The following is a 21904-nucleotide window of genomic DNA, read 5'->3' on the forward strand; positions in this document are numbered from 1 at the left end:
ACTTTTTTTTCTCTACATTAAGATGTAGAATAAAGATATAATCTAAAATATAAACAAAGTATATGAATCTTTTGTGCTGATGGAAATGAAGGCTTTTTAAAAACAGTGCATTTTTTTTTGTCTTTTTGAGGGACTGGCTCTGTACACTCTCACAATTGCAGGGGCTGTCCACCAGTCATTAAACCTTGGTATAACATTTTAAAAGATGAGAAAATCTGCAGATGCTGGGAATCCAAGCAAGACACAAGATGCTGGAGGAACTCAGCAGGGCAGACAGCATCTGTGGAGAAGGGTAAACAGTCGACATTTCAGGCCCAGTCCTTTCAAGACCCTTGCAGACGGCGAAGAGAGAATCTCGGAGTTGCGGAAACAACTGAGATAGGGACACCAGTTACCACCTCATGGCAGTAAGTGGCGCGTCGAACACTGCAAGAGAAGCAGTCAATTGAATATGAGTACTTGGGATCCTCAGAGGGTCTGAATCGAGAAGCTTGAACACTGATCTAGAAGCCATGTGTCACAAGATGGCGATGAAGACATGTTCCCAGGAAGGATACGTGGCTGTGGTATTGGGTTTGGGTGAGCACATAATATTTTAAAATCTCAAAGACTGTGCAAATGCAACTGAGCTCAGGAAAAATTGTACTTTCATCAAAATAGTGGTGCTTAGCTGGTAAGGTTTTAGCAAACCTATCCTTGTAAACCTAGGACATAGGTGAGGGGGTGTGGGACGAAGTCATTTGGGTACCTTTTGGCTTTTTTCATTTTAGCAATTTTAGTGCTCAGTTGTCATTCTGACATGGTAGAGGGAGTCCCACTAGTAGTTCAGAATCAGGTTTATTATCACGGTCATGTGATATGAGATTTGTGAACTTAGCAGCAGCGGTTCAATGCAATACATAATCTGGCAGAGAAAAAAATAATAAATAAATAATATAATAAGTAAACAAGAAAATCAATTACATATTGAATAGATTAAAATGTGCAAAAACAGAAATACTGTGTATTTTTAAAAAAGAAGTGAGGTAGTGTCCAAAGATTCAATGTCCATTTAGGAATGGGATGGCAGAGGGGAAGAAGCTGTTCCTGAATCGCTGAGTGTGTGCCTTCAGGCTTCTGTACCTCCTACCTGATGGTAACAGTGAGAAAAGGGCATGCCCTGGGTGCTGGAGGTCCTTACTAATGGACGCTGCCTTTCTGACACACCGCTCCCTAAAGATGTCCTGGGTACTTTGTAGGCCGGTACCCAAGATGGAGCTGACTAGATTTACAAACTTCTGCAGCTTCTTTCAGTCCTGTGCAGTAGTCCATCCATACCAGACAGTGATGTAGCCTGTCAGAATGCTCTCCACAGTACAACTATAGAAGTTTTTGAGTGTATTTGTTGACATGCCAAATCTCTTCAAACTCCTAATAAAATATAGCTGCTGTCTTGCTTTCTTTATAACTACCTCGTACATCGATATGTTGGGACCAGTTGAGTTCCATAGAGACAATCAGGTAATAACCATTAATGAATAATGTATATTTCAGCAAGGTGAATATTTCTTGGCTATAGAGATTGAAGATGAGCTTTGTGTGTCACTATTCTTCCGGCGTCAACGTTACATACCTGCAACTTGGTAACCCTAAGCCACACCTCTTTGGAACGTCGGAAGAAACCGGAGCACCTGGAGGAAAGAGGGAGAACGTGCAAACTCCTCACAGACAATGGTGGGAATTGAATGCCAGTCACCGGACTACACTAATCGCTAAGCTGTTGTGCTAACCAATCTGCATCCTTCCAAGAGAGCACGTGAAACCTTGTGTCTCAGGATGATGATGGTTCTAGTACTGCACTGGAATGTCAGCTTCAAACACCCGGAGCAGAATCCTCATCCAGGGAACAAAAGGCCATGTTTTTGAGTGTTACTTTTGAACAGTAGTTTGTAGAAGTCATAGAAAATTTAAGGAATCAACAGAATAACGGCATCATACCTAAAGTGGAATAAATGTCTTCCCATTACCTTCCTCGCATTGTTCCTTGTATTGTCTTCTAAGAATCGGGTGGATCAGAAATATGGGAACTCATTTATAAAGAAAAGAAAGAAATGGAGCCAATTCCCAGTGAAAATCAGTTTATGCTATGTTGTGCCACTTACTAAATGTAGTCAGAACATTTTCAGTGTTTTTATTTTGAGAAAGTTTACTAAAACTTCATTTGCTGAACTGTGCTGAACTTTACGGTAGAAATACAGGAAGCTGATGGCTGTCTCCTGAAGAAGGGCCACTATTGGAAGGAGGAGGCTTGTGTGGCAATTCACTCAGTTGGTGAAATGGAGTGAGGAAATTCAACTGCAACCTTCTGGTGAACTTCCCCATGTTGACGCTGAAAACTAAGTGCTGAGATTGTGAGGAAATTTGGGTTCACTGACCACTCAACATTCATATCAGCCAGGTTAAGGTGGATTTCAGCAGTCTTTTGATCTCAAGGTGTAAAAGTGCTCTGGATTAAATACTGTACAGCAGAGATTTCAGGAAGTGGCTCCCCACCTCCCTCAGTCACGCTTGTGAAATAAGGAAGGATTTCAGTTTGGCCACTGATGTTAAACCACTTTGCTTTAAAGTGGCTGATTCCTTTCCTGTTAACTATTAAAAGTTAACACCAGCTTCCCTTTTCTATCAAAAGCCAACTGTTTATTCATTTCACGGATGCTACCTGATCTGCGGAGTTCCTCCAGCATTTTGTGCCTGCTCCTTTCTTCCCCTGCTTGCCGCAGTGCCGCTACTGCCTGGGCCGCTATTTACTGCAGCTTCGATCTCACCTCATGCCCCCCAGGTCCCACCTTGGCAATGAGACCCTCCTCCTGCCCTCTTGAATGCACTGCACCTGAACCTCTGAGCACACAGCCACTGGTTCTACGGCTGACTTGCTTGTCCTTGGCTCTTCAATCTCCCAGTGCTGGTGACATCAAAAATATCCATTTCAACCCTGTCATCACTCTGATCATCTCAAAAGAAATGCACCAATTATCATACCCTGTGCTTGTTGAAATGCTCTTTCGTCTGCAGTATTTCAATTTAAGAAAACTTACCTCTTGTTTTTAGGCGCCTTAATCTTGCCCTTCCCCATCTCTTGCAACTTCATCCACTAAATTAACCCTTTTCATCTGCCCATCATCTCCCTCCTCCTTCCCTTTCTCCCATGGTCCATTGCCATCTCAGATTTCTTCTTCAGTCCTTTACCCCTTTCACCTTTCACCTCAGTTCCTCACATCATTCTCTTCCTCCTCCACTCATCTTCATCCTCACCTGGTGTCACCTATCACATCCCAGCTTGTGCCCCTTCTCTCCTCTTCTCCTCCCACCCCACCTTTTTATTTGCTTCTTCCCCCTTCCTTTTCAGCCATGATGAAGGTTCTCAATTCAAAATGTTGACTGTTCATTTCTCTCCATTGATACTGCCTGACCCATTGAGTTCCACCAGCGTTTTGTGTTTGTTTCTCTGGATTTCCAGCATCTGCAGAACCTTGCGTCCTCTAAACTTTGGCCTTTTGCTCTTTTCTATTTTCAACGCCTTGTTGTTGCTCACCAAGTTTTGGAAGCTTTGGTCTTGAGCAGTGGAATTCCCTCCCTAAGCACTGGTTTTTCTCTATATTAAGGCTTCTTACACATATTCATTATCTGGTTTTATGCTGGTGTTTCCTTCTGCGGTTTGATAATGATATTGCTGTCTCGCTCCTATAGATGGTTTTCTAAATTTTATACGAATTGTTGTTGAATATGCTACCTGTCTGTTGAAGAAAGTTGCATTGCAGAACAATCTACCAGTCAATCTAATGTACTGATTCTATTTGTTCTACTGAACAAGTTCCTACAACTTATTTGTGAAACATGGATTGGTGCCTGCTAGAGTGAAATCAAGTTAGCTCTATTCTGTCTCCAGGATATCATCCACCTTTTCAGTAAAGTTTACTTCTAGTTTTTGCATTTTTTTTAAAAGTGGAAAAAGTAGGCAATTTTCCTTTTTGGTGAATATGTCTCTGACTACTCACCTGCTCAATTTTCTCATTTATTTCTCAGTTTTCTGATGTAAGGCTCATATCTAGTATTCCACCTACATTTTCAAATGCACAATTCCACAAGAAAATAAAGCTGAAAGTCCGTTTAGTTTTAATTATAAATCATTCTCTAAAGAAAAGGACAAAACCTCCCAGCAATTTCCAAAATTTGAAAAGTTGTGAGGCTGGAGGGGGGATGTTGGTTGGGTTACATCAGTTTCAGAGGGGAAAGACGCAAGCAAAGGAACTAATCTAGATGAATTGTTTAATCATTACCTTTTTACAAGGCTCGGTCCTAATGCCCTCATTCATGTATTCGGTGTAAAGGACGTGAAATGGCATAGGCCAAGGGCACTGCATCTGCTGCTTTGTCGTCAGCAGAATTGATCTGCATGGATACTAGCTGTAGGTCACCTCTGTGTACTTGTAGTAGCAAATACTTCAGAAACTGATAACACTACTAGTGAAAATGTAAGTGCTGTGAATTGTTTCAAATATACTGCTTGCAAAGCCAAATATAATGGAAAATATAAAATATCTTTTGATATGTTGGTGGTGACTCACTTCGGCAGATTCTCTGTAACTTCCACTGTTTGTGCAAAATGTTGTATAGCTCTCAGACCCCATAGAGATCCTGACTTGTTACAGACTGTAATCCATTGGACGGTTGCCTCTGACTTGCAGCTGTACCACCTTGCATATCACTTGCTCAGAAGATGGTGTCTAGTGGTTAAGTTGGACTCAAGTCCCTCGATCAGTCGTGATTTCTGGCTTCTGTGATACTGTAGTCCCCCATTTTAAATTCTTTAACCTTTTTTAATTCCAATGCTGCATTAAGTTGGGCCTCATTATGTCAGTTCCACTATGACCCCAATAGGAATGTGAAGGTGGCTGAGTTTATTGCACTGTTGCTTCTGCAGAAGTCATGAATACCTTATTGATCATTCCCTCTTTATATTTTCCTTCTTTGCCCTAGAACGTCATCTTTGGAATTGTTGAACGAATAATCCATTCATTACATCAAAGACCGACATGTCGCTGGAAAAGCCAACACTACAGCCGGCTGTACAAGCTGCCATCGACCTCACTTCAGGGGCAATGGGTAATGGAGCACGTAGTGACTTAAAACAACATAGCACCTTGTGTATATGAGGCACAGTTCTGAAGGGTCTCATTGACTTCAAAGAAACTTTGCGTGTCCCTTGGTTGTGAAATCCAGAATTTTCTTCTATTCAAATAAAAACTGTAATCTAAACCAATTTTTTTAAAGAGACACATTTACAGCTCTTCCTTGACTTAACTACCCATTTTGAGGGTTTATTGTTGTGTTTGAGCTTCACTCAATACCACTTGCACAGCACAGCAGTGTCGTCATTAGCACAACACTTTTACAGTACCAGTAACCTGGGTTCAATTCCCGCCACCGCCTGTAAGGAATATGTGCATTTTCCCCAGTGATCGCGTGAGTTTCCTCTGGGTGCTCTGGTTTCCCCCCACAGCCCAAAGACGTATCGGTAGGTAGGGTAATTGGTCATTGTGAATTGTCCCACGATTGGGCTAGGGTTAAATGGGGAGTTGCTGGGCAGCGGAGCTGGAAGGGCCTATTCCGCACTGTATCTTAATAAATAATGCTCATTCTGCAGTATGAGAAACCATGGCTACCAGCCCGTAATCTCTTATTCTGTGGTTTCACCTCACTATGCTGTGTATATTTTATACCATACCCTGCGCGATAGTGGAACTGTGTTTTAAATGGTTTTTCTTCCGTTCCCAGCCATGCACCAGAAATTGGGTAAAAATACCAAACAATCCACGTAGTTGCATTTTGCTGGAAAGTATTATCTTGCTTACTTATCAGTAAGCCTTTCTGAAGTCCAACATATCTCAGATGGACTGAGTGGGGGCAGTTGTGGGGATTAATTCAGTTCAGATTATCTAGCTTTCCAACAACTGTCGTGGCAAGGGGAAAAAAAATCGATGTGCTCCGGTTATTTTTACATTGACACGCATTATTGTGATCGGCAGGTGGAGTTGCTTGTGTTTATTCAGGGCAACCATTTGATACTGTAAAAGTGAAGATGCAGACCTTTTCCTACATGTACAAAAATGTGTTGGACTGTGCCGTAAAGACGTATAAAGAACATGGCATTCGAGGTTTCTACCAAGGCACCACTCCTGCCCTGATGGCTCACATATCAGAGAATGCAGTGCTGTTCCTGTCGTACGGATTTTGCCAAAGGATGGTGAGGAGTCTATCTGGAATGGACAGCAAAGCAGAACTCAGGTAAACGATACTTGATAACGAATTGAATTCAGTGGTTTAGTAATTCCTGGTCTTTTGTTTAATGCAGTATTATTAGTGTGAGGCTGTATAAGGCAATGGTCAGACTGCACTTGGAGTACTGTGAGCAGTTTTCGGCCTCTTATCTAATAAAGAATGTGCTGGCATTGGAGAGGGTCCAAAGGAGGTTCATGAGAAAGGAATGAAAGGTTTAATCTATGGGAAGTGTTTGGCTCTGGGCCTGTTCTTGCTGGAGTTTAGAAGAATGGGGGAGGGGGGAATCTCATTGAAACCTACTGAATATTGAAAGCCCTGGATAGAGTGGACATGGAGAGGATGTTTCCTATAATGGGGAGTCTAGGACGAGAGTGCATAGCCTCAATAGAGGAAACTCCATTTAGAACGGATGAGGAGGAATTTCTTTTTCAGTGGGTGGTGAATCTGTGGAATACGTTGCTGTGGGGCCCAAGTCACTGGGTATATTTAAAGCAGAGATATATAGGTTCTTGATTAGTAAGGGCATCAAAGGTGATGGGGAGAAGGCAGGAGAAAATAGATGGGCCTTGGTGAAATGTCGGAGCAGATCTGAAGGGCCAGATGGCCTAATTCTACCCCTACGTCCTATGGTCTTTGGTCTAGATTTGCATTAAACTTAAAGTGGACTCCAGCAAATCAGAACTGAATTATTTTAAAAATGATTAAATGAGAGAGACGAGGGAGAAAACTCGGTGATGGTGGGTGATGCACTCTGTTGCATTGCATGAAGGGCAGGTGGCTGTGGGTTTACTTCTGTTACTCAGCCCAGTTGCTAATCCCACAATTTGGAACGAACCGCTGTGATTCCTTCCCGCAGCAGAGGGAACATAGGAGTGAAAGTAGTCAAAGGTCTTGTGCAGAATGCACGCAGAGTGGAAAACTACAGAGGAGTTCCACCCGCCCCCACCCTCTTATCTGCAAAAGTTGTACATCAGTAGACCAGATTCAAATTGTTGGAGGGTTGTACCACTTCAAGGGAAATTGAAATAAACTGGATCATGATCAACTTATGCACTTTAATTTGTAGACTTGATAATTATGAGCAAAATGCTAGCATAGGTTCACCTAACCCTGTAGGGAGTATCGGAGCCTTGAAACTACAGCAGGGCAAGTTTAGTTTTGCATCCTCTGTATATAATGACTTTTTGTTACTGCCGCACATTTTGTCCACATCAGCTGTTGACCAGAGAACGAAAGGCTGCTGCTTTGTGTGGCTTGATCACTTAAACCCCAGCATGTGAGAATTAAACGAGAATTTTTTTCTTTTTTGGGCGGGGGGGGGGGGGGATAAAGCCATTTGAGTTAATCGTGTTTGGTGTAGTCTCTGAGCCCTGCCCCTTGCAGATGTATGAGAGTTGAAACCAGCCAGATACCACCACCAAGTAAAACCAATCTGGATATCTCAAACTCACTCCCATTTCCCAATTCCTCCTTGTTCTAGTTTCAGCCCACTGAGATAACATGTTATATTTCAAAACAAAAACTCTGCTATTGATGCATCTGATGCAAAGCATGAAATAATGCCTTACTGATAAACTTTATTTTTGCAAACTCCCAAAGTATGTGAAAGCCTATGTGTTCTCTAAACAAGTAATAACACCTAATAGAGTATATTTAAATAAAACAGGGATTCCTGACCTTTTTTATACTATTAACCGAGAAGTCCATCAACCCCAGGTTGGGTTCCTGTAATAAAGCATTCTTCATGCACTTGTTGTGTAGATGTATTAAACATCACCTGTGCACTTATGGCCTAGATTTATAGGAGTTGCTTGCTGGTAGGATTCTGCAGATACTTTATGTAAATAGTTTGTAATGCTGAATCGCTGACCTTTTACCAAGGTCTTGCATCCTGCATTGAGTGAGAATTGCAATTATGGATAAAGGAAGGTTTCTAAGTTTTTAGTGTTATGTATTTAAGCTGTAGATATTGAGCATGATTAGTAAGAAGAGTGCATTCTGGAAGCACTTCCAACTGTTGACATTTAACATAGAACATAAAACGGTACAGCACAATACCGACCCTTCGGCCCACGATGTTGTGCCCGCTCTTTAACCTACTCCGAGGTCAGTTTAAACCTTCCCTCCCAAGTAGCCTTCCATTTTTCTTTCATCCATGTGCCTGTTTAAGAGTCTCTTGTACATTCCCAATGTATCTGCTTCTACCACCACCTGCGGCAGTGTGCTCTATGCAAAAAAAAAAGCCTCTGACATCTTTCAACCTTCCTCCCCACCCCACCCCAGCTTTCCTCCAATCACCTTAAAAATCCAGGCAGCATCCTGGCGAATCTCCTTTGCACCCTCTCCAGAGTCTCCATATTGTTCCTATAATGAGGGGTCCAGTACGGAACATAATGCTGCAAGCATGATGTAACCAGAGTTTTATTGAGCTACCCTGCAGCTCTTGAACTCAATCCCTGACACGTTCTTGCTGTTGTTTCATGACTGGTTTACCTGCCGTTTCAGTGATATACAGAAAGCTACTTCTGGTTCACTGGCCTCCGTGTTCGCCTCATTGGCCATCTGCCCAACAGAGCTGGTTAAATGTCGCCTTCAAGCAATGCATGAAATGAAAACCTCAGGAAAGCTTACAGAAGGATACCCCAGGTATATCCGTTCTACTATTACATCATGAGAAAGCTCTGTTTACTTTGAAACAGTACTGTCTTTGTGAGAATCTGTATCCAGATTAAAGCTGCATAGGAAGCAAAATACTGCAGACAGTGGAAATCTGAAATGCAAATTGCTGGAAATAATTACAGGTCAGTGATGTCCTGGGAGAAAGAAATGCCCCTTTTTTTGGGAGGAGGGTGCAGTCCTGATGAAAAATTTGGGAAGTCGGTAACCTGAAACATAAATGGTGCTTTATCCACCTTCACATGCTGCCTTACCTACTGAGTATTTCCAGCATTGTCCATTTGCTTAAAGTCAGATTAGATTTAAAAATCTGATTTTTTAGAAAGCAGATTAGAGCATATAGCTCCAGTCCCTTCAAAGTCAAGTAATATGTCACTTTGTAGCCTTGCATTTTATAGTTTACATAATATTTAGATTTAGCCAAGGTTAAATCTTTCCACTGTGCAAGAATTCCTGTCACTAATCTTGCTTAAGAGTTCGGTTGTGGTGTGTTTTGTACTATAAAGCAATAGACCCTGAGGTGAAAGGATGGGGTTGTGTGCCCAGAGTAAGCTTGTAATTTTGGCATCGCTTATCACCACTGTTCATGTGAGTGACAGAACAGGAGTATCAGTACATGATATGCAGGCAGGCTTTTTCACTTGGCAACTAGTGAATAGTGGCAGCAAAACTTTGCAAGTAACTTGTCAGCCTGCCCTAGTGCTGATGCTGGACCAAGGTAAAAGATACCGACAATAAATCCTACCAAAAATTACAGAAGGAGGTGGCTTATTTTGAAAATTTTGTCCACGTAACAAATAAGTAAACTAAACTGGGGACGATGCCTTGTGCAACCCTAAACCTTTCCTCCTGCTGGTCAATTTGAGTTCACTCATTCTGCTATAAACCAGTGTTTGCATATGGTAACCAGGATAAAGGTTTAACAGTGGAATTTTGTGTCTTAGATGACCCAAAGTGAGGAACTTTTGGTGAAGAGAGCAAGTGAAATACTTTGTGCTGACTCTAATCTAAATGTTCAAACCAATCTCTGTTTCCCTACATTGCATTAATTACTTAGTAATGTGCAATTCAGACCAGCAGACACAGTTTGGGGAAGATTTAGCAAAGAATTATCGGATCAGGCCGGCAGCCAGTGTTACGCATTGAATGTCCATATTAGGAAATCCCCAATATTAACAGAAAAGTGCTCTGCAATGCAAACATGTTGCTGTAAGATAAAACAAGAATTTTTAAGAATGGATTGTCCTTTATACTCTGAGTAACATGCACACTCTGGTTTAAGGGTAACTTTTTCCCCTCTGCCTGTCCTTTATCACAACCATGCCACTAATTAGACCCCAATGACGAATTCTGTTCTGGTCTACCAGCAATTAGAAGTGGCTTTTAAAAAAAAAAGCAAATTGTTGTAAAGTTACTTCACATTGCAGCTCTTTGCAGTGGAACTTTTGGGGGTGATGTATGGGGAAATGGGGAGGGGGGCATAATTTCCTTGTTTGTGAGAAGTATTCTTTTATGGGATGCCAGATAAGTTGTACTGTTTCTTCACACAGACACATTGGTTAAAAAGACAATTTTTAACCAAAAGAATGTACTTAGTTATTTCGAGATACAACGTGGAACAGGCCCTTCCTACCCAATGAGCTGCACCAGCAAGCAACCCACCTACTTAACACTAGCCTATGCACAGGACAATTTACATTGACCAGTTAAGCTACTAAACAGTAGGTCTTTGGAGCGTGGGAGTAGACCGGAGCACATGGGGAAAAACATACAATCTCCTTCCAGACAGCACTGGAACCGATCTCCGAACTCTACTCCCATTTAGCAGTGTCGTGCTGACCCCTGTGTTACCATGGCCCCCATATTCTCTTATTACATGGAGGGAGACTATTTGGCCCTTCAAGTCTGTGACATGGACGTTAACTCCCCAGATTATCCTACCTATACCTCCAAGTGGAAATTTGAAGTAATCAATTAACCATTAGAGTATCTGAGGGTTGGGGGGGGAGGGTCAAACAGTTACGGGAGAATATGTAAACATCACTCAGTCAGCCTGAGGGTTGATGGAACAGTGAGGCAGCAGTGCTCCCTGCACTACTATTACTCTACCATGAATTTTATGGCTGAGCATAAAGAACTACTGAGGACATAATAATGACATGTTTATGGTTTTATTAGAAGGTGTAAGTGGAGCAAATCTTCATAAACCTTTGCTACAGACTCCAGAGGGATTCTTTTACCAAAGTTCTATGTGGAATTCGGGAACATAAGAAAATCACAGAAGTAGACCACTTGACCCCTCAGAACTGCCCTGCCATCCAATATGATCAAAGACAATTTGGCCCAAGTCTCATTGTTGGTTTCCCATGGTCTTTAATTCCTTGATCTTAAAAATGCATATCTATTTCCTTGTCAAGTACCCCTGTGATCTAGCCTGCTCAAAGCTCTGGGGGTAAGAATTCATTGCACGGTCTACTTTTCAACACTTTGGAAGTTAGAATTTTGAAATACCATCTGGAAGCTGCGAGCTGCTCAATTAAAAATCCTCAGACATTCATGCTATTTTTTAAAAAAAACAACAATGTCCATTTAAAACCGTATTGTTTTCTTAGGGTCACAGTTATAGAATAGTAGAAACACTCGTTCACATTAATCTTGTTTTATTCTCATCAGCTCCCCCATCTTCCCCCCCCCCCCCCAAGATTCCACCCTTTTCTTACACTTGAGGGGCAATTTACAGCGGACAACTCGCCTACCAACTTGCATACCTCTGGGATATGGGAGGAAACCCATGTGGTCACAGAAGGTTGTGTAAATTCCAAAAAGCAGCACCCACGTATTAATTCTGAGAACATTTAAGACCAGTATTACTTGTTTTGAAACTTCCTTTGCCTATGGAAATGAAGGTCCTATGGAACTTTGTGCTGGACTATGAGGTGATGAAAATGGATAAATTCTAATTTCCTTAAATATCGGGCATATCAACACAATACTGTAAGGGGGACAGTATGTATGATGGAACATTGACCCTTCTCTTTGATGCCCGGTTTGACAGGATTCATTTGTAGAAGGAAGGGAGTAAGTTGACCGTTCATTAAATACCAATGCACTTTGGGAGTTGAATGTGTTTAACTATGTAATGTTTATCAATGAAACCATGTGTCTCAATCTTGCTGTAGCTATCGGTCACACTGCCAACCGTAATCCAGGTAAGTCCTTAATACGTATATGCATTTTTCTCCTTTTCTTTAGTACTGTTTGGGCAGTGATCAAAAACGTTCTGAAAACTGATGGTCCTTTTGGCATGTACCAAGGTCTATCAAGCACTTTGATGAGGGAGATGCCTGGCTATTTCTTCTTCTTTGGTGGCTATGAACTGAGCCGCACTTTTTTCACACGTGCAGGCCAGACCAAAGATGATCTAGGTAAGTATCTGAAGCAAATGGAAAGTGATGTTTATTAAACATAACAGAACCAAAAACCTGAAGCTTAGTGCAACCAGTTATTTGCTGTACTTAACTATTCTTGTTTGTCGCAACAGAACTTCCAAAGTGTCTTACTTTGCATTTTAGTCATTATTCTGAAACAAGTGTTCAATTTTACAATAATAAATATCACTTTGTATAATGGTTCATAAATTTGGAAGTAGAGCATTATTCTTTTGCAATAATGAAAATGTCTGAGGCATTAAGTATTCACAGGCATGTTCCCCGAAGATTACTGGACCTGATAGCTTTGGAATTAGAGTTTGTAATGCAACAATAGGCCAGTACTTTCCCCAATACATCACCAAAAAAAATAGGTGGATCAAATTGGTGTATCAGAGATAATGGGAAGATGTCCACGTTCTCCTCAATGAATATTCTCGGATCAGGTTCCAGTTTTGGAAGTTGTGAACGTGCCTCCATGTTTGGTGAGAGTTCACAGACACCACCCTGATCTAGCTAAGTACCTGAAGCAAATGGGAAGCAAGGACACCATCCTCAGTACAAACAGATTTCCTTTTTCACATTAGGGGTGTTTCAGAGTTAAACCTGGAAACTCCCATGCTTTTATTCCAGGACTGCAGAGGCAATATTCTTCACATGTGCCTCAGATAGAACCACCACCTCCATTTCCACTCAGCTCTGGAATCCTGTTGAAAATATGGCAGATAAATCTCATAGTCATCTCAATGATCAATCTGAGACTAAAGAAAACTAAGCTGTCAGATACATCACGTAACGTTGGTCCAGCGCGTATACCAAACCTAGAAAAATAACATACACGGACACTAGACCCAAAAATCAATTCTGGCAAGTTGATGCAGACACTAATAAAGCAACAGACACAAAATGCTGGAAGAACTCGGCAGGTCAGGCAGCAGCTGTAGTAATGAAGTTGATGTTTTGGGCCAAGGCCCTTCATCGGGATGGGAAAGGAAGGGGGAAAGATGCCAGAATCAAAAGGTGGGAGGAGGACAAGCTAGATTGTGATAGGTCAGAATGATAAAGGGCTGGAGAGGAAGGAATCTAATAGAGAGGAGAGCGTTGGAATATTGGATGTTGGATTAGGGCATCGAAGGATTTCTGTCTCTCCTCCAATGTATAAAGTTCTTGGAAGCAAGTTTTTTTTTAATCCCTTGAAAAAGCATCCAAAAACCATTCTTTGCCAACTTTGCATTATTTTCAATCTGTCTAAGTTAGTGATTTGTAAATCTAAATATTTTATACAAAGTTTGAAAATAATCCTGTATCTCCCTTCTGACATTAGGTGAGGGGTGGATTGGAGAAATAATCCCAACAGACTCCCCTCAATCCAGTAATTGGATTTTGAACATGCTGCTCTTGGGTTTAAAATTTTTCATTTTCATCATTCAGCCCTTGCCACGACTTTGAAACGTGCTGGCAAGGCAATTGGTGTAGAATGGTTCTTTTTAATTAAAGATGCATATTACCTTAGTCTTCTGTGTATTCTTCAGTGAAGCACTGTCAGTCTTAATTCTGATATGTGTGCAGTAAATACTCGGTTATTTGGTACCTGCGGAAATTGAGTGGTGCTGGTTAACCTGATGTGGGGCCAGGGCTCCCCCAGCATTGCTCTGTTGGTAATGAAGTGTCCATTCTTGGTAGAATGTAGGTTAGTGAAGTGCTTGGAAGCCCTGGTTTTACTAACCAGTTTAATCACAACCATATGAAGTATATCACTTTTGTTTTATTGCACTTGCATAGTGTGATGGCTTTCTAACATCACTACTTCAAGGACCAATCTGTGAAAGATGGCAGCAAAACCTTGGATTTTCAGGCTATATTATCGACTTCACTTTCCTTAATTAGCTACTTATTTGTAAAGTTTGATGTTAAAAGCTTTTCCCCACAGGCCCCCACTCCTTTATCCTCCTGCACCTCTATCCTCTGTCAATTCCATATAAATTCTCAGCCAAGCAGCAATTGAAAATGTTGGATTCTAACACTGAACATCTATTCTATTGCAAAAGTGCAAAGCATTGATCTTTCCAAATTATTAACTGTTCCAAACTTGAAACATCATTTACCTGCTTGCAAACTGCCTTAATGCATCAGAAGTGTATCAAACTGAATTTTAATAACCTGTAGATCGCAATATTAGATTGACCAAATTGCAATGATCCATGAATCAAATTTAATAAAGGAAAATGTCAGGCGTTTGGTTGTCCTTTAGTGTTATGTAACTGTCTGAAAATAGTAAAAGTTCTGTGCAGTGTGTTCAAATACCTCAGTCTTAGCTCTGTAAATAAGAAAAATATTGGAACATCTGTGGGTGATGGAATGGAGAAACTAAAAGCCATCTGTACCGCAGGGCAAGTTCATGGGCTTTACTTTAAAATGTCATTTGAGAGACAGTGGATAGTTGCTGTTGCACCTTTCTGAAAAGGATTTAAATCTAAAAATGTTTCCAAACTATCCATAGAATGTAGATTTGGGAAAGTAGGAAGGACAGTATTTAAAAAGTTTCTAACCTGTGAATATCTAAAGAAATGGGATCTAGGTAAATTATACTTGTTAGATAATTGTTCAAAGGACAATTTGCAATAGCAACTATCTACAATATAATTATGAAAATTTGTTCAGATGCATCTAATAAAATTAAAAATGATTAGCAAAGGGAACTTAAGCTTACTTTACCTACCGAAAAATGGGGGGGAAAAATTCTTCAATTAGTTAACTCATCCTCTATATGTGCTAAACATTTGTTGATACAGTTTAAAGCAGTGCACAGGGCCCATATGTCTAAGGATAAATTAGCTCGTTATTATTCTCATACAAGTCCAGTGTGTGATAGATGTCACTCTGAGACAGTCTCTTTAACCCATGTGTTTTGGTCATGTTCTTCTTTGAAAAAATATTGGGAAGATATCTTTGATATTATTTCAACTGTATTGAATATTGATTTACAACCTCATCCTATTACTGCAGTTATTGGTTTACCAACGATAGAATCACATTATTTAACCTCTTCAGCACGTCAGATGACTGGATTTCTTACATTAATGGCTAAAAGATCTATTTTGCTGAATTGGAAAGAGATTAATCCTCCTACCACACTTCATTGGTTCTCTCAAACTATGTTGTGTTTAAACTTAGAAAAAAATCAGAAGTGTTATATATGATCCATCCATTAAATTTGAAAAGACTTTGGAGGCCTTTTGTTCAACACTTTCATATGATGTGATTTGACCTCTTTCCAAACCTATTCTCTTGTTTTACTATATGCAGAGAGGTTCAGAGTTGATGACACTAATGGTTCTCTCTTTTTTGATGTTACAAAAAACATCTTTTCTTTTTTTTTCTTTTTCTTAGTTTTTGATTAGTATTGTTTAGATCAGTTTTTTGGGGGGTATATATATTTTCTTTCTTTTTGGATATGTTAATCCTTTCTTCTATTTTCTACATTTGTACTTGAACGATTTTGGGTGGTTTATTACCTTTGTATTAACTGAATATATATTTATATATGTTAGCCATTAACCATGTAATCGCAATAATTTGTGTAGCAATATTATGTTGTATCTATTATTTTGATATTAATAAAAAGATTGAAAAAGAAAGACAGGCAGTGGAATCGCCAGCAAGGCCCAACGTCCACGGAATGATTCACTGACTTCTCCTGTAAGGAAGTGCCTTGACACTCTGTACTTATCTGGTGATCAAACCCAAAGATAGAGAACACGGAGTATAAAACACAAAATTGCGGCATGTTACAAAACCGTTTAAAACTCTTTGTGAATATACTTTGACTTTCCGATAATGCATTGTAATCTGAATAGTCGAATGTGTAAGTGAAGTGATTTTTGAGCTAACGCTGTATGAAGTAACAAGCATTAATTATGTTTGTAAAGGTCCAATTCCCTTGATGGTTAGCGGTGGTTTTGGAGGTGCCTGCCTGTGGATTGCTGTTTATCCAATTGACTGTGTGAAATCACGTATCCAGGTTCTCTCAATGACCGGTCATCAAGCTGGTTTCTTTAGTACATTCAGAAGCATTCTTAGGAAGGAAGGCAAGTACAAATATTTTTATTAATACATCAGCATCTTGCTCCTTACCAACCCCTAACCTACCCGTACCAATTAGCTTATGTAAAGACTCCCCTTTGGTTAGTCCGTTTAAGTGCCGGGGCGTGCTTGCTAAATAGCTATCATATAAAACCAGTTTTTCCTGAATGTCTGTAGTTGGGCTTTTTCCCCCTGTCCACAATTGTTTGATGATTACTACTCTTTCCCTCCAGTGTTCTCTCTTTACACCAACCTAGTAATTCAGGAACTCAGCAGGCCATCTGGCAGAAGTGGGATTTTCCGGTGGCCAAACATTTTAATTCCGATTCCATTCCAACATGATGGTCCGTGACCTCCACTTGTGCCACGATGAGGCCACCCTCAGGCTGGAGGAGAAACACCCCATATTCCGTCTTAGTAGCCTCCAACTTGATAACATGAATATTGATTTCTCCTTCCAGTTTAACAAAATTTCCCTCCCCCCCCCCCTCATTTTATTCCTCACTCTGACTTATTACCTCTTCTCACCTGGGTCCTCTCCTCCTTCCCTTTCTCCTATGGTCCACTCTCCTCTCCAGCCCTTGGACCTTTCCTACCCACCTAGTTTCACCTATCACCTAACTATCCTCTTTCCCCCACCTTTTTATTCTTTCACCTTCCCCCTTTTCCAGTGCTGATGAAGGGTCTCAGCCCACAATTTACCCTTTACCATAAAAGCTGCCTGCCCTGCAGTGTTCCACCAGCATTTTGTGTGTTGCATTGGATTTCCAGCATCTGCAGATTTTCTCGTTTGTAATACTAGTAATAATGTTTAGGTATTGGAGAGTTGGGAGCTTGGCTTTGGAGAGGCCAGGGTAGTTGCAACTGAATGAATTGAGAAGATTCATGTATGGTCAAATATGTACAAACCAGCTGTTACGTGTACAGCCTGACTGTTACACCTCAGAGTGACTGAGCTGATTTTGCATTCAGGTTCATACCATAGGCTCTTATTGGAATCAATGGCAAATCATTGTGAAGGTAGATGGATTTGAATGCACAGTATTTAATTCCTTCTCCCTTTGGCTTCAACCTAGAGTAAATGTAGTGGGAGAAATACTCGTATAGAATGGAAGTGTGAAAGGATGTAGGAAAGGTGCACTATGGACCTATCAGAGTGAGTGGATCTGTGCTTTCCAGTTGGTCACAGAAACAGACAATATATACAGCCCATAACAATATAGGAAGAAACAATTTATTGATCAGCATCATTGAGGTAAGAAAAGTAGAGACTATCACCATAGCAGAAGAGAATAAATCACCTCTCCCCACTGCTCTGTGATGGCTGATCAGTCTCTATAAACATCTTTAATGATCTAGCCTTCACAAAGGTATGGGTGGAGAATTGCAGAGATTCACTCTGTGAAATTGTGACAAAAGTGAATGCAAATGGACTTTGACAAATAAAACAACGTATCTGGCTCACATGGGAATCTAGGTGCAGATGCTAGTTTGCACCTTACAGTACTTGGTGAATTGGCAAATGGAAACGCAGTTGTTGGAAACTCAAAACACAAACATTGCTGGAGACTCTGACACAAGATGCTGGAAATCCAGAGCAACACACACAAAATGCTGGAGAAACTCAGCAGCTCAGCCAGCATCTATGGAGAGGAATAAAAAGTCTACCTTTCAGGCTGAGACCTTTCTTCAGGACTGAGAAGGAAGTGGGGAGATGCCAGAATAAAGGTGGGGTGGGGGTGGAAGAAAGGGAAGCAGCTAGCTGTAAGGTGCTAAGTGAAGCCAGGTGTGGGGGGTAAGGTCAAGGGATGGAGAAGAAAGAAACTCTGATTTGAAGTATCAGTGAATGGAAAAGTTAATGTTTTGGGTCTGGGATCCTATATTATAGTGGGGGTTCAAATGGCTGGATTTTGCCTCCTCCCACCCCATTTCCTGTAGGGAACTTGTTCCATTCACACTTCTTACATCCGTCACATTTACTCTGACATTCAGCAAAGATGCTCCTGTAATGTCTGTCTTCATCTGAGCTGCCATGATGGGCAGAAGGTTTGAGCCGCCAGTCAGTGCAAGAAGTGTCCCTTACTCTATCCTCCATGCCATCAGCCTCTGTTCAACACATCATCCTTTGCCGTTTCTGCCAATTCCAACACAGCTCGCGTCATCCTATCCCCTCCACTATTTAACAGCTCATCCCTTCTGCAAGTCCCTGCTCTGCACTTTTGTCCCCACCACTCATTCTCCATTGTACTAGACACTTCCATTGCAACGCCCTGTCCTGTCATCTCCCCTTTCCACCATCCAGCTGTGGAAATAGTCCTTCCATCTGGAGCCATGGTTCACTTCCAACCCAATGTTAACATATGCCATTCATGCTACAGGGGGAGAAACCAACTGCAGATGGAGTTTTATGAATCACCTGTATTTCATAGTGACCCTGAGCTTTTGTTGATCTGCAACTTTAATTTGGTGCTGTATTCTCCACTCTGACCATGGTCTTGCACTTATCAGGCCCAACACCTCATCTTGCATCTGGCCGCATGGCAGCCTCCTGGCTTTGATATTGAACTCCCCAATTTTTAGTTTACACTGTAGCAGAAGTGGCCATTTCTGCCTGTTATTGTGTTGGTTTTGTTCTTTCCCCATTCTTAACATAGTCTGCCCTGTTGGTCTTTATATATCAGCCTTGAGGCTTCAAGGGGCTGATAACTGCCCCCATAAAGCTCATTCTATCTAATGTTTCCTTTGTTACCTCTACCAAAAATGTGCAATTATCATCTTCCAAGTTCTTAAGACTCTTTCCCACCCCCTTCCACAAATTGCACATGTAATGACCACAAGACTTAGGAGCAGAGTTGGGCCATTTAGCCCAACGAGTCTGCTTCACTATTCTATCATGGCCGATTTATTATCCCTCTCAACTCCATTCCTCTGTCTTCTTCCCATAACTGCTGGTACAGTACATAGTAAAAATGAGACAATGTGTTTTCAGGACCATGTACATGACACAGTATAAAAACTAGACTGAACTAGAACTGAAGGTGCAAGGGGAGAGATTTAATAGGAACCCTAGGGCTAACTCTTAAAAATAGAGGGGGTGGTCTGTGAATGAGTTGCCAGAAGTGTTTGAGGCAGGTAGATTAATATTTAAGATAAATGGAACATGGAATAGGAAAGGTTTGAAGGGATATGGGCCAAACATTGTACTTGGAATTAACTTAATGGACTGGTTGGGTTGTTCTCTGCTGAACAACTCAATGACAATATTAGAGGGGATATAGGAGGGCAGGAAGAAGGGTGTCTGTCATGCTCATTCATGAAGGATGACAAGGGTAGAGCAAGGAGTTTATCTTCGACATTGACTATAACTGTATGGGTACAGATAAGGACAAATGCTGGTTAATGGTATAGATTCTCCCTGAACAGCAATACAAAAGAAAACTAGTAGCAAAGTTATTGCAAAATAGGCCTTAAACTTAGCCTGGGGAAGAACCAAACTCAGCCAGTGTTTGGAGAATATTCATCAATTACAGTAGTTTGCAGGATCAGCATGTTCTAGGGATAGGCTATATTTAAATATTATTTTTGCAATCACAGATTAAGTCAATTTTGTATACAGTTCAAAATGGTTAGAAACGAAATATTTTTCCATATGTAGTGATTGCTCCAAAAATTGGGGGGGGGGGGGGGGGAGACGACAAGTGGTTTGCATATAGTATTCAATTCTCAAAAAAAACTTACTATTGGACCACACTGCAGTGATCCTCCCACTGCTGACAGGTGATTGGATAGATTGACATCATGCCAAGAGGAGCAAACCCACAAAGTTTGTTTAAGCATGCTCAAATAAATTATGATTGAAAAGTTAGCAGGACAATTTGAAATCTGGATATGCAAAAGCTATTCAAAAATAACTCATTTGAGAATGTTATGAGTATCATTGAGGAAGAAATGAAATATTAAAAATTACTAGTGGAAGGAGATCCAAATTTCCAGTAACAGTGAGAAACTTCCTGTTAAAAGCAATAATCTTCCAAAATTCCTTGGATTCTGAAATAGTCCTAGCATATTGGAAAATAGCAAGTGGACGCAATGCTATAAGACTGAAGCCACTAGACAAGTTAGCTTGACATCTTTCAGCAAAATATTGTAATTACATTTGGAAAAGTCAAATGTTCAGGTACATTCTTTTCTGAAAGAAAAAATTTCAGAGCTTGACATTTTAACTGTGGGTGGCTACTGTTTAAACAGTACATCTAAGCAGCTTGGCACATTGTTCACAGTAGGATGCCAAAATGTGCCTTCAGATAGTTGAAGTTTATCAGCTTGGACAGATTTGCTAAAGACCCTAAGGGGAGGCTAAATCAGAATAAAGGAAAGACAGTTTAATTGAAGTGAATGATTAGTGGTAGATGAATGTGGTAGGAAAATCAGATCACGAATTTGAGGAGGAAGAACGGAAAAAAAAACACCCAGCTGAGTTTGCTTCGATTCTAGAGACCAAAATTGGGAATTAAATTATTGGGCTAAAGTGTTAACCACCAAGGAGGATAGAGTATGGAGTTAGAAACGAGAAGCTTGAAGGAGTGATAGATACCAAAAGACTTCATCCTAGTCGTAATTAATACACATTAGGTTTTTAATTAAATAGAATCTAAACATGATGAATCTTTCTTGCATAGTTTTATATGTATCTGCACCAAAATGTTATTTCTCACTTGTAAGAGGTATTTTTTTCTTTTCCCCCAGGTATCAAAGCAATATATTCTGGATTAACACCAACAATGATACGTGCATTCCCTGCCAACGGTGCACTGTTTCTAGCTTATGAACTGAGCAGGAAAGCTATGATGGACTACATGAGAAACTGAGCTGCTTTATGGAAACAACTGATGCCTTACTCCCAGGAATTTGATTGTGCTGAATTCGATATATTAGGGCCCCATCTAAAAATTAAAACTGGATATTTGGTATTCTACATGGAAGTAGCTGTGAAAGGAATTTCTTGGCAGAAACTGGATTCATTCAAAAGCAACTAAACTTTAAATTTGAAACACTTAATTACTGCCAAAATTGACATTTTATAAAGATTCAGAAGTATTTAAGTTCTGAGAAGCCTTTTTCCTGTGGACAAGAGAAGCCTAAAAATCCAATATCACAAATCAAGCTGGAAGAGAAAGTGTCATTTTTTTTTATTAAGAAATAAGACGGGCGAGTAATAATGAGGTAGTTATATTGCTACACTTGTCTGAATGTGGAAGCTGCCAATCCTCACTCCTGTTTCCAAAATGAATAATATTAAAAGTAACAGGATGATGTGTTCAAGGTCTTTATTGTTAGGACTGTGTGTACTGTTGTTAACAAGTTCATTGAACCCCTCATCACAATGAGACCCTGACCAG

General features: G+C 40.6%; 1 protein-coding gene across 5 annotated transcripts in view; it reads left to right on the top strand.

Moving 5' to 3' along the window:
- LOC140726939 (mitochondrial ornithine transporter 1-like) overlaps window positions 1-21831 on the top strand; it is a 31836-nt gene extending 10005 nt beyond the window's left edge. For 4 of the 5 annotated variants that reach the window (XM_073043968.1, XM_073043969.1, XM_073043967.1 and 1 more), the window contains exons 2-7: window positions 5017-5142; window positions 6066-6324; window positions 8824-8964; window positions 12247-12419; window positions 16352-16510; window positions 21252-21831. In XM_073043968.1, the coding sequence (XP_072900069.1) occupies window positions 5073-5142; window positions 6066-6324; window positions 8824-8964; window positions 12247-12419; window positions 16352-16510; window positions 21252-21373 (924 nt within the window). In that variant the 5' untranslated portion in view covers window positions 5017-5072 and the 3' untranslated portion in view covers window positions 21374-21831. Of the gene's footprint in view, window positions 1-4491; window positions 4512-5016; window positions 5143-6065; window positions 6325-8823; window positions 8965-12246; window positions 12420-16351; window positions 16511-21251 lie in introns of those variants that run through there. The other variant, XM_073043971.1, reaches the window with a different exon arrangement.
- The last annotated feature ends 73 nt before the right edge of the window (window positions 21832-21904 follow it).

This window comes from Hemitrygon akajei, chromosome 4 (assembly GCF_048418815.1).
Source record: "Hemitrygon akajei chromosome 4, sHemAka1.3, whole genome shotgun sequence".
Lineage (NCBI taxonomy): Eukaryota > Metazoa > Chordata > Chondrichthyes > Myliobatiformes > Dasyatidae > Hemitrygon > Hemitrygon akajei.